This window comes from Xiphophorus couchianus, chromosome 7 (genome assembly GCF_001444195.1).
Source record: "Xiphophorus couchianus chromosome 7, X_couchianus-1.0, whole genome shotgun sequence".
Lineage (NCBI taxonomy): Eukaryota > Metazoa > Chordata > Actinopteri > Cyprinodontiformes > Poeciliidae > Xiphophorus > Xiphophorus couchianus.
Genome location: NC_040234.1, coordinates 11478444 through 11492357, shown reverse-complemented (window position 1 = coordinate 11492357; position 13914 = coordinate 11478444). Strand labels below are relative to the sequence as shown.

Here is a 13914-nt window from a genome sequence, read left to right as displayed (position 1 = left end):
CCAAGCTTCATAGTGTTGCTTTTATTTGCTGTAAAGATGTACAGGATGTTCAGTTCTCTCCTTTTTGGAGTTTAAGGTCCATTTATCGTGAGATCACCCTCCGATACTGGCTCTCGTTTCACAGAAACAGCCCTCGGGACTTTTCCAATTGAGCAAGAAGTATGGTGAAAGGATATTTGCACACGTTGATGAAGAAAATGTCCAGAAAAAAATGGGCTGAAGCTGAAACTGGACATTAATGAGGGGATTTTTCAGGAACAAAATAGCCTCTTTCTAGCCTGATTGAGGGGCTGGTTTTGATGTGATACGCGTGGGAGTTTCTGGGGGTAGGGTGTGGCTGGTGGAGTAAGTGATATCAGGTCAGAGTAGGGGAAACTGATGGAGGTCTCTTTGTGAGCTTCAGTGCATGTGAAGCATGAGAGAGGCTGCAGCTTTGTGTCCGAACACCCAAGGCCATGCTGACCGTTATTAATCATGGTTACATCGCTTTACAAAGTCACTATCCTCACAGAGATAGACGTTTATTTGCTTTGATTCATATTCGGCTGCCTTGGTAGAGGAGAAAGGAACTAAGCTTAAAGTGACGTATGGAGAACAATCAGTGAGCAGTTCCTGATTGAGTCATGCTAACTAGAAAACGCTGAAAAGTTCAAGTTAGGTCTGATGCAGAAACAATGAACAACCTCTTGGAAATTTTTCCAATTAATTCTGGACATATTAATTTAAGAGGAATCTTAAAAACACATAACAAAGTCAGTCAGTGTGTATCATCCATACTAATTTGGCTTGAAAAAGGGTTATAAAGAATAGACCTGGGTTCTGTTTTATCTAGTGATTGAATAATTGATGACTTAATCTATTTATAATAGCTTTACAATTCCCTTCTTCACTTTGTGTGTTTTTATAAGGTACTGTGTGTATTTACTCCTTGCTGTGTAAGATTAGTGTGACCTGGGTGTCAACATCAGTGAACTCCAGCTGTCTTTTAAGATTTGAAACCATCTATTTCAGAGGTTATGTTGGATAAAGCCTCAGCGGTGCCACAACATTGGCTCTGGGTCAGTTCTTTTTGAACCACATGCTGCCATATTGCCCCAACTTGCTTCCATTTTGGATCAGTCCGTTTTGTACCCATGCGCGTCACAAGCATGTCAGCAGAATTCTCTTTTTAGTTGATCAAGATAAATTGAAGCTAAAAAAAAATACTGTAAACTGTCAATTGTGTCAAAGGTCTCCAAGGTGACGAATTATTGGAAGGTTATTACAAAACAGCTCATTTTCATAACCAGGTCCAAATAAATATAAAAGTTCAAAATTTACAAAATGGCCGACCGTCCAGATGTTGCATTCTTTTATTTTTTCTTTTATTTATTTTTAAGAATCTTATAAATATAACTTGAAATTAAATTTCTGCCAATTTTGTCTACTATTGTCTATATTTCTTCATATATATATATATACATTTGCGTGTCTGTTGTGTTAAATTAGTAGTTTTCTAATATGTTAATGAATGATGCTGTTTCTTTCTCTCATTGGTTAGTATCTCACTGTTGTCACTTCCTTACATTTCATAAAAGGAATCTTGTTCTTATTTATGTTATTTTGTTACTTAGGCTCAGGTAGAAAAATTATCCATCTCTCTATGTGACAAATATTTTATAACTAAAGTGTGTTTGTTTGGCTACTTTAAACAAACAAATTATTTATTGTTTAGGTGCAAGAGAAATGTAGTAACCTGAGAAGAAAAAAAAACTATACATATCAACAAAATGTAGTTTAAAGCATTTTCTCTCTTTCAAAAACAGTCTATTGACTCTGGTTGTATGGTTTGGATCGGATCAGAAGAGAAGATCAAATTGTCAAAACAATAATAGTTGGAAGCATGTGCTTTATTTAAATACATAGTTCTTTGTTCAGATTTGTTTAGGAAGTGTTTACATTTCTCATATTTGTTTCAGGGTAGTCCCTGGCATTCCTGTAACTGTTTTGTTGTGCTTAACTTCCTATTTTGATTGACATTTAGTTTTTCTTGATATATATACAAACTGCAGTGAACCCCATTGAAAACTTCCTGGTTTTTCCACCAAATATTGATTTCTGAAATCTTTCTTGAGTTAAAACATTAGTATTGTTGTTTCTAAATGAACATAAACTTGTTTTCTTTGCATTATTTGAGGTCTGAAAGCTCTGCATCTTTCTCGTTATTTTGGCTATTTCTCATTTTCTGCAAATAAATATTAAATTTTTGCTTGACGTTTAGTAGTTCATAGAATAAAAGAACAATGTCCATTTTACTCAAACTCATAAAAAGTAAAATCAGAGAAACTGATCATTTTAAGTGGTCTCTTAATTTTTTCCAGAGCTGTATATACGTGTGACAAAAACAGTGATTTCTTACACAAACTAATTAGACATTTTGATTTGTTTAAACCTGAATAAAAGACGTTTTTTAAGAATCGTACCTGTAGGACGATAGCTACAGTTTCTTTAACGGTACAACTCAGAGTGATATTTGCATGGAGTGATTTGGAGCAATCAGTATTTTACCTGCCATCTGGTGGGGATCGACACCAAAGCAGAGATCTGTTATCTTACTCTAACAACAGTTATCTCATCAATCTCACGAATACAAGCGACGTGGTGTAGACTATCTTGGCCTTTACTGTCAATAACAATAGACTTCTAGTTGAATTTCACTTCAGTTAAATGTGTTTGTATGACACCAATATATACAAGCTTTGAGAAAGCATTGGCCCAATTCATGTCCAGTTGAACAGAAGGCATTTCGGCCAAATTTAGTTTAATCATGATATACCAAGAGATATCACCTACTGACATATGTTCACCACACTGACAGTGTGGTGAAATGTGCATTGAGTTGGTGATTTCTGAAGCTGCTCCCTGCTTTTAACAAGCATGTGACAACAGTGGATAGGAACTACTTCCTTTTAACCTCTAGCAGAAATAGGTTCGGTATGAATGGTCATCTATTTCGACCGGCTTGAGATTTGCATTGCAAGGAAGTAGATGCACAAAAAGACCAAAAGACCTGAAGCAGGTGTCTTTTGACCAGGGGTTTTGATTGGACAGTTTGTAGAGGAGGGTATGGTGTTAATCAATAGCTTCACCTGTGAGGTCTGTCCATTGAAGAGACACAGGAGTACATCCTATGGAAGGAAGGTCACAAAAACCCAAGGAGACTTAAATGAAATTTTATTGAGCCACTGTACGTTTTATCCCAATGAATCAGGATTTTTCATCAATATTCAGAATTCTGATCATTTGTAACCCGTTTAACTCTAAATTGTCAGAATTTTTGCATTTGTAGCTATAATTTATTTATTTATTAAAAAGGATGCCTGTTCAAAATGTATATTTATCAGTATTATTTGCAGATTTTTTAAGGTTTGATTGATGGATGGATGGTTGATGGATAAATATTTGAATTTGCTCCTTTTTTCCAGATGAGATCATGCAGCTGGACACCAATCCCCCCCGCGCTGCTGACATCACGCCTGATCTCAGAAAACAGTTTGCCTTCCTTTCAGGTGACAGTTTTATGTTTCTATCTTCTCTCTGTGGTTACATTTATGCCTATTTTAACTGTGTCCAATTCATATATGCTTTATGTTTTATCTCTGGACAGATAATATTTGACATTCAACTGTGATGCCTGTCCCTTTCCTCTTTACTTCCTTTCTGACCTTAGCGGCAAATATCTTCTGCTTAGTCGCTTCTTTCCTGGATCTATTTTTGACCAAAACTCTCACAGTATGCTTCATTTTTTTTAATGGAGCTACTCCATCATCTCCTAGGATAAAATAAAAAAACTGTCCTCTGTTTTTATTTTTGCGACCTTGTGGACGCAGCAGACACTGGGAACATTTTGAAAAACCCAAAGCAGACGCTGAAAGCATGACCATGCACTTGCTGTTGCCATGGTGATGGGACAAGAAAAGGCAGGCGGATTGATATTCCAGTCTCATGTGCTGACAGAGCAGCTGTTGCTTGGAGGAAGGTAGACGGGGTGTGTGTGGGGGCGTGTGTGTGTGTGAGAGAGAGAGAGAGAGATTGATTGAGTTTGTCAAGGTCGTCAACAACAAGCAAAGTGTTGCAGCATCTCTGTTTCATTTTTTAGCATTTTAGCATTTTTATTCCTTCTTCAGTTGTGTGATTTTGCTAAAAATATATTTTTTAATACTCAGAGATGCACTGATCAGGCGTTTTCTGTCTTAACCTGCTGATTTCAATCATGTTCTCTTTTTGTTTTCTATTCATTTCATTCATTTATGTATTTATTTATTTATAAAATGCGTTAAAATCCAAAGGCACCCAAAGTGCTCTGCAGGGGAATCAAATAATACACAGCTTGAAAAATAAGCAGTAAAATCATCAATTACTTAGGACTTACCTGGTAAAATAAGGGTTTAAAAAATGCCTACAGTTTTGTTGACAGAGGAAGTATTTTACATGTAATCCCTACATTTTGTTTGATGCATTTCCTAAATCTCACGCTGTTGATAGGTGCGTTTAAAGAACAAAAATGGCAGAAGCTCTTAGTTTTGATGCATTAAACAAATATCAGCTATTTCAGTATCTGATCTGACCCATCAGGCCAAATCAATTAGCCATTTTCAATCTTTGGCCGATTGATTGGTGCGTCTTTAATAGACATTGCTTTTAAAACCAAATCCATTAATTCACAGTGTTTTGAAAAAAATATTATTTTAAAAATAAATCAATTTGAAAGGTTTTCTCATATTATCTATCAACATGTATTTGAATTTATAATTCAGGTCATTTCCCATAAAATTGATCAAAACTGTCAAACACAGTTTTTGATTGCTAATTTTCCAACTTTTTCTTTTTTTTCTGCATTTGCTATGAGGGAGTTTGTCATCTTGTTTAGGGGGCTGTGCTGTGTAGATCATAGGTCCCTATATTCTGCAAGACTCTGCTGTTCCTCAGGTTGTTTTTTTTCCCCAACAAGACAAGTTAAGCTGTGTTAAATGCCAAAGACACTGATATCAACTTATTGCAATCAATAAGTTGCATAATCAATAAGCTGCATAATATGTAAGAACTCCTGAGTTTTGTTAGTGGGACATATGTGCTCTTATATGCTTTTCAGCATCTTGCTGACCTTGTAGCTCTGCTTCTTAGTTGTCCTCACTGGCTACATAAACATGTGGAGATTTTTTTAATAATTTTTCCTAAATCTTCTCTGTTGAGCCTCAGGTATGATGAACATCTCTGCACAATTGGCTTTTACCTCATATACTCACCAAGCAGTCCAGCTCTACCTCCCACTGCTTAGTAGGATGTGAAATTAGGTCAAAGTCTCATCACTATTCCCTATTGTCTTTTGTTGTTGTTCATTCATAACCACATTTCTATTTGGCTGTTTATCATTGATTATTTTAGGTTCAGTACAATCATGGCCATATTTTATAAATATATGAGCACAGAAAAAAAAACATTTGAAAATTTCTATTTACATACGGCTGCCATGTCTGATCCAGGGGAACTGTAGCACACCCTAGCTACAGCGGTGGAGTCACCTCTGCTAATCTAATTTTTTTATGTGAGGAATCAGTTTTGAAGTAATAAAAAAACATTACAAATAGTTTTAGCAATCAAATAAAGATACCGGTTTTTCAGTATCTTTTTTACACAAGGGTCTAACTCAAACATGATTATCTAATTACTTTTATTTTAAACAGTAACAGCTTAATAAGGGTTATAGGTGGTACTTATTCAACTTCCTCACTGCGACTCTTTTTATCGGTGGAAATATTTCTAGAATCCGGAAGTTCTTGGAAGTAAAGTAAAAGCCTAATAACATTCTTTCAGCCAGCTGACAAGCAGTAAACATTAGTCTTCTACGTTGGTGATACATTAGTCTTAATACTGAAGGCAAACAAACTACAGGACTTCATTTGACATCTTATTAAAATGATTTAGACAGATTTAAGCTGAAAAATGTTGCTCTTTTAACTCTTTTAATCTCATGTCATGGAACTGTTTCATCAGCTCACTGTAGCCTTTGATTCTTCTCTTTCTTTCTAAATTTGAAAAGGATTTTCCTTCACAGACTAATAATAATGATGGTTTCAGTTTCATCCCTGTTCATACAGTGTTTGTACAAAATTCCTTTAAATTCAAAGCTGAAATGTTCAACGTTTCTCTTTCACTGTCTTCCAGGCGGTAGAGGAGATAATGGCAGTCCCATCATTGTGTTTCCAGAGTTTCCTGCATTTGGGGAAATCACGGACAGAGAGTTTCACAACGTCCTAACCTATCTAACAAGTGTGCCTAGGTAAGGTCTGTTTCTGACCGACTGCAGCAGACGGAGGCAGAGGATGAAAATCCTGGCTGTTTTTCTTATTTCCTCTATCACAACTTGTTTTTCTTGTTTCTTATCTTTTTTTTTTTACGTTCATGACTTCATCTTCTCTTTCTCTTCAATCTGCTGCACTTTTGTGGTTTTTGGAAAATTATTAATTCATGGATAGGATGCTTCAAGTGAAAGCAAAACTGAAAGTGATGATGAATCTTATTAGACACTCAATAAATGTTATTTGTGCCACTAGGTGGCAGTGGATCACAGTACAGATCTCTAGAAGCTTTAGAGACAGTGGTTTCTGTAAGATTTCAAAAGTGTAAATCGGGATTCCTGTTTAAGATAACTAAATGCATCCACATTTTTGCTCACAAGGTCAGATCAATTTCGAAAAGGGATGAAAGCCTGAGATATAAGACATTTTTTACCTCCAAATATGCCAACAAATATCCGTTTATTTAAATATACATATAGTTATAACATATATGTACAGTTCAGAATAGTCTCTTAGCTTTCCTGATCCTCCCTGAAAAAGAAAAAGCAGAGCATAAATAGAAACTGCAGTGGCTCTAACTGGTTGAGACTGAATAATGCATACAGACAACTGAGCAGAGCCGCTTTTGACAAAAATGCATGAACTCACATGAACCTTTGCTTCCAAAGATTAAATTTGGGTTTATATGGTCTCTGGAGAAAATCCAGACTTAACTGAGCTTCTTAGATAAGTTTTTAGTCACCTTGTCACAAAGTAAAATATAAATGCTCCCTTTCATTTTAGCAAAGATTTACGGTCTGTATGAAGAACGTCCCAAACATTTTATTTCTATTTCATTTCCTTATTTAACACAGATGAGATTTCACACAAGCATTGGGCTTTAATCTGAGAATGTTTAGGTATTTACACAATTTTTCTGACTCGCTAAGCAATGAAGAAGGAGGCGAGGTGAAAAAAGAGTTTCTGTTGCTGTGACTGCAAATGCGTTCATGCAGCAAATTTTCCCCAATGCTGCGTTAGACGTTAGAGCAAAGCTTTTTACCAATCAACACACAGCTCAAGGTGCTTCTGTGCTCTTTGTTCTGAGAAACTGGATCATGTTTGCAACAGAAGCATCCCCTCACGGTTTTGAAAAAACTGAAAGAGAATCTTATATTTGAGATTATCCCAGATTACCGTGAAATTAGAATCAATGACTAGAAAACCACACTGCTTGATTTGTTGTAAGTATCTACTTTTTTTAGCAACATTTATATAATTTTGTACTTATAAACAGTCAGCTCCTGCAATTTTGAGAAAATATAAAAGTTGGTTACATCAGTATGGCCCTACACAACTACAAAGAACAGAGAAAAACAGGAATTGTACTGCAGAATCAATCTTGTGAGGCCAATTTATGATTTTGTAAAGCCTCTGAATCAGGCTAATTCAGATTTCTGTTTTGGAAATATTATGCAAAACATCAAAATGTTTTTTGTGGCATTGAGGTGTCATTAAATTTTCATTTAAACAATGTTTAAGCGTTTTTTAAAAACACAAAATGTATATTTTGCTGTGTCTTTAGTGTCTTATTTTAGCAGTTTCCCACCATTACAAAAACAACGGTACCCTGAGTAGTCGTTTCAAAAACTGGGACGAGGATAATGCAACAATAGCTTCTTGAGATCCTTTTCAGAAACCAAGCAAAATAATGAAATTGTTCAATTCAAAACATGTCAAATGGAAAAAACCTTGTCCAGGATGGAAACCCAGGCATCCCTTCACACCAACAGGCACTGCTTCTGCCCTGGTTTTGCATATTAGGATTCTCCTTCCTTAAATAATATATTTTGCTACAATAGTTTTTTCTTTTCTTTCTCTTAATATTTTTTAATAATGTCAATATTTTTAATATAAAGAGTCTTAACTGAGAGTGAACTGATTGAGACCTGAGGATTATTTCTTCCCCTACATCTATCACTTTCTCCTAAATGGCTACTGTAACTGTCTATTGTTTACTTGCATCACTGTGATTGGTTTAAGTCTTGCATCTCCTGATCTCTCATTGGACAGTTCAATAATGCAATATGGGCGGTGCCTATGCTTAAACCTTTTATGGTCCAAAGCATTATTCTCCATAAACTACAAACACGGTGGATTTCTCCTACCTGCTGCAGAGAGAAGCCTTTTGTTTAAACTCTTTCAACCTGGTAGTTTAGTCTGTAGGTTCAGATTGATGAATGTAAATAAATAATACTGGAAGCCATGCCTACATGAAGGCTAATGAAAGTGCCGGGAGGCTTGTGTGCACTTTTGCTGATTGTGCATTTTGCTTTCAAACCTGCTGTGAGTTCTGCTGCTGGATCTCGCTTGCAGTCGCCTGTGTGGACGCGTTCCTCTCTCTTCCGAGAGCGTGGGACGGCTGTGTAGGAGGGAAGGGGTGGGAGGCACGGGGAAAAAATGCGAATGCTTATGGCTGGTGACCAAGAGATCTGGAGAAGCTTCAGAGCAGCTCTCTTTATGGACTGCACCGGCTGTCTGAGGAGATAAGGAGCAGCACAACAAAGCAGCAGTGCTGTGAGCAAGCATTTGGATTTGTTTTTCATGCAACACGGGGAAAACAATATGTATGTTTTATTTGTTTTTGCTTCTTTGAGCTGTTGTTTAATAGGACGTATAATTCAAGTCCACATAGAGGGTTCCTCAACGACAAACCCTCTATCTGGACTTATCTGATCGCTGCTGCCTTGTGTCCTACATTGTTCTTTGTTTTTGTTGCAGCTTGTCATCAACAGACGTAGGTTTCATCCTGGTCATCGATCGCAGGCAGGACCGATGGGCGGCTGTCAAGGGGACTCTGCTTCGTATTGCAGTGAGTTTGTCTTTGTGCTTGAACGTCTGCAAAAACACTAAGAAACGGATATTTAACCGTCTGAGAAAGAGATCCACACAATGACACACTTCACTCCCAGGGGTGGAAGATATCTGTTATGTCATAGAGAGTTGGAGGAGAATGATTGTGTTTCCGTCACAGTTTCACCTCAGATATCACTTCCACCCTCGAGGGTCAGTAGGAGTGTGATCACTTCCTTTAATGTGCTCCTGTTGCAGCCATATTGTGCTTCCAAAGCTGCAGGTAAAATTAATCGTCATTGCTACAACTTTATGCCTTTTTAGTATTTATTGAAGAGATTTGCAATACTCACATGGACACTGGAAAGTGTAAATTTTAAGTATTTTTAGATCTAGATCATTTTAAATAAATAAAAAAAACATCTGATAATATTAGTTATTATTAATATTTGTCCATTTGTGCCCATCCGCACTAAGCTTTTTCTCTAAATGAGAAAACCGTAGCAACCCTAAACTAAAGATATAAATTACTCTGAATTTTGTGCAACTTTTCCTTCAGCATCGCAACGAATCGCTGGATGTTTCTACTAAAAAAAAAAAATCTCACACAGTTCACTGTTTGGCTTAACTATTTGTTCTCACATATCAGCTTCTTATAAAGCCAGCAATTTTTTGTATAAACAATGAACTATTGATTAGCAGTGTGGTTTAAAACTCTAATGACAGGGAGCAGCTTTGTTTTTATGAACACAGTGAAGCTTTTATTACTCCCCCAACGTAGTACAGACCCGTCCTGCTAAAATACAGCAAAGGATAAAGGATTAAAACCTGTGCTAATTTCATTTTAAAAAGCTGCTTGCTTCATGCTGAGCTGATCTTCAGGCCAGTCATCCAAACTGAATCACACATAGGTTTTTTAAAAAAGAAAATAATTAAATGTGCTATAAGGAGAATCGGAGTTGAATGCCACCACCCGCTGTTTATAGACCCGTAGCAGACTCGCTCAGTCATTTTCTATTTAATTAAGCTATATTAATCCCACAGGGAAGACTTATTCAGGTTGGAAGACTTTAATAGAGGGCATTCAGTCAGCCCTGCAATAATGTCCTGCTTGAGATGATTCAGCTGAGCTGCTAAATACGAGATGATGAAAGCTTGAGAGGTTCTTCAGCCTCTCTGTGCATGTGAGGATCTGTGTGAGGCAATGAGCTTTTTTCCTCTTGACAAAATTATCTTTTAAGGGCTACAGTTTTTCATCTGTGCATGTAAACATATTTGTGTATACTCTTGTACTCTAGGTCGTGGCTATGTTTGCAGCGTGATTTCATACAGACCTCAGTAATGTGTTTATGGACTGGTTTCAATTAGGCCTTCAGTTGCGTTGCTGGTCCCCGATGTTCATCATTAAGCTAGCTCTTCTTTGAGGTTTGTTTGTTTGTGTCTTGTTTTTGCCTGCCACTGAACAAAAAACCAAGAGCTACTAAGCCGTGACTGTTAGAGCGTGCAGCGATCAGACCCAAACAGCATGGCTACATGCTACAGAAGAAGACCAAGCATGTTTGTAGTTTTATTGCAGATCCATAAAGAAAAAAGACCTGTAGTTCTTAGATTGTAAAACATCAACACATTCCAAGAAATCATGTACATTTTTCTGTTCACCATCATATTGGAGATGCACCGATCAGAGATTCGCTGCCTGGTTCCGATCGATAGTTTCTGTAAAGCTCTACACTGGTGACACCAATTGAAGCTGATTTTGGTCACTTTTAACTATAACATAAGCAGTCTTTAATTATTTATTTTGGAATCAGAGGTAAACTGTTTTATTATATTATTTTACAACAATAAGGGTTAATACTGTAAATATAATGCTGTAAACTTAGGTAGATTTATAAGTGTATGAATTTACCTAAAGGTATTCTGATTGTACCCCTGCTGACCCCACTAGCGACAAGGATGTTAGAAAATGGATGGATGGATGGATGGATGGATGGATGGATGGATGGATGGATGGATGGATGGATGGATGGGTGGGCAGGCATTCTATTCTAGTTGCTGTTTGTAGCGTTTTAGTATATTTCTAAACTGTATATATCTTGGGGCTTATTTAATTATGTAATTCATCAGAACAGTCTAATTATGTATTTTTAGTTGCTTTGAAGTTTCTAGTATAAATATTTCTTTAGTTAAAATTTTAAACCTAAAGTGAACATCTAATAAAAATGAACTTATATTGCATGTTAATTATATCTACTAAAGATATTATTCTTTTGCTAAATAGATTTCATTTAAAAAAAAAACCCGACTTACTTGACATGCTAATTATTCAGTAAAATGTTTGACACCGCCATTAATCATAAACACTCTGAGAAAGAGGTTATTCTTTGTTCTGCTGCAAAGTAATTTAAAAACATCTGCATATCCCACAGACTGTACTCTTCATCCGTGAACATCCACTTTCTGTGCCTTCATCATCCTCCTTTCAGCCCTCAGCAAGGACAAACCCTGAGTTGATTTATTAATTCATCTACGAGAGGTTTTCCCATGAGGTTTATATCAACAACGTATTTACCATCACCTCTGCTTAGGCCAGCGTTTCCAGCCCATTCAAGTACAGGGACCAATCAGTTGAGCCGTGCATTTAGGTCATTGGCTAATTAGGCTCACTTTAACAAAAGCACAGCCTTAGGAAGGGAGATGAGCGTCTACCCTTAGCTGTCATCCAGCCGCTGCCACAGCTGTCTGTCACTGGGAGTCAGTCATGATATTTTAATTGGTGTTTTACTTGGTTCACTGGCTTAGCTGAGTGGAAACACAGCATGATGTTTTATTTGAATGTTCCGAAAACAATTAAAGAAACAGCGTTTTTTGTAGCCATACAGTTAGGTTTATAATTAGTATATTAGGAAGCATTTTTGAATTTTACAAATCATAACCAAAAGTATAACAAAAGTAGAGAAAGAGGAAAACAAAGACTGGATGAAAAACATTAAACAGCTGTAACGTCAAAGTCACATGTGTCAAACTCAAGGCCCGGGGCCCAAATCTGGCCCGCCGTAGCTTTTTATGTGGCCCTTTAGACTCCAAATTACATCAATAAGACCTTCCAGTTTTTTACACATCTGCAAAATTTACACAAATCAACAAATCTCCACATTTTTTTAAATTCTGATTTTACCGCAAATTTCTCTTAAAATTGGTCAAAAACATTGAGTTTAAGTGACTGATGCCTCACCTTTACTTGATGTCAAGTTATAGTCCGTAATTGATATGATGAGTAATTAAAAAGTCACATTTAACATCATACATTAGCACAAATATTGTAAAAATTCTTTACAAACATTTCTGAACTGGCACTACATAATCTGCTATTTTGATTGCAAAAACAACAGTTTCAACAGTCTCAGAATCCAGATAGCCTATATATTGATATTTTTAACAGTTTAATTGGTTTTATCAATATATTCTGGCATAACTGGCCCTTTAAGAACATTCAGATTTTTGCTATGGCCCAAGTTTGACACAGCTGGTCTAAGTATTTGCTAAAATACAGATATAAAAAGATACTTAAGTTGCATTCCTCATTCCACCCCCCTCATATCGCTCTCTGTTGAAGCTTTGAGAAACAGTTTCAAATAGGAGCTAAAACAGAGACGGGAAGAAAGTGATTGCAGAGGCAGCAGCAACTTTTCTGAAAATAAATGTGTTGGTGGAGGTGGTTTATGTCTGCACAGTTATACAAGTACAGTATCTTCTACATAAGCTTAAAAAACTATTGAGTTTTGTTTTAGCAATTATTTAGCCAAGGCAAATATATAAATATATGAAAACTAATGTAGTGTTTCTGTACTGTATTCCACAATCCACAGTCAAAAAAGAAAGAACAAAAACAAACCTATGAAGAAAAAAGGATGTTCTGCATTGTTTTACATTTCGAACATGTTCTGTATCTTTAATTTGCCACATCAAAACTTTTTTTTCAACTCCTGAAGAAATAAATGCACATCTAACACAGTTCGCTGGCTCAAGCTTCTTAAGCTGGACCTGATTTTGATGCAAAGCACAGAACTGAAAATCATGATTTTTCTAGTTTGTATGTTTTGTAAACATCATAAGTGTGTCACGGATTATAACCAATTCCTTTTAAAGGCGTTGATTTTGGTGCATGAAAGCTCTGTCCTCATAACTCTTACGCGATTAATGACTTATGAGGTTTTTATTGTCAATAAGAACTAGTTTTTAATAGCTTACCTGGTTCAATAAAGTAATCTAATTTAATCTAGAAGTCAGAAAATCAGTACTGTAAACAAAATTAAGCCTTTTTTCGTGATTTGTGAAATTTACAATATAATAAACATTTACACATACTCAAATGTTAAGAATGTTGAAAAAACTGCTGAAATTATCCTGAAATTTCAGTAGAATTTAATGTAAATAACATTTTAAATCTGATTTAGATTTAACAATGTTACTTCAGGGCTCCTTCCCCGGGAATCTCCAGCTGGTCCTGGTTCTGCGGCCCACCACCCTGCTGCAGAGGACGCTCTCAGACATCCTCTTTAAGTTCAACAAGGATGAGTTCAAGATGAAGGTGCCGGTGGGTGTAACCAGTTTTTCCAGTCAACAAATACTCTGTGTTCTGTGTGTACTTAGTCTTTTCTATGTGGCTTTTAACAGTAAAACCACAAATGAGAGCTAACATTTGATTTATGCACACTTTTGAAAAAGTCTTTACTGTCCAAAA

General features: G+C 36.3%; 1 protein-coding gene across 10 annotated transcripts in view; it reads left to right on the top strand.

The window, feature by feature from the left end:
- The window catches only part of mcf2lb (mcf.2 cell line derived transforming sequence-like b), a 40302-nt gene that overhangs the window by 13148 nt on the left and 13240 nt on the right, over positions 1-13914 (top strand). For 9 of the 10 annotated variants that reach the window (XR_003596166.1, XM_028022690.1, XM_028022689.1 and 6 more), the window contains exons 2-5: positions 3465-3548; positions 6205-6319; positions 9099-9189; positions 13648-13767. Coding sequence is in view for 9 of the 10 variants with exons in the window: in XM_028022690.1 (XP_027878491.1) it covers positions 3465-3548; positions 6205-6319; positions 9099-9189; positions 13648-13767 (410 nt within the window). In the remaining variant the exon portion in view is untranslated. Of the gene's footprint in view, positions 1-3464; positions 3549-6204; positions 6320-7849; positions 8945-9098; positions 9190-13647; positions 13768-13914 lie in introns of those variants that run through there. The other variant, XM_028022692.1, reaches the window with a different exon arrangement.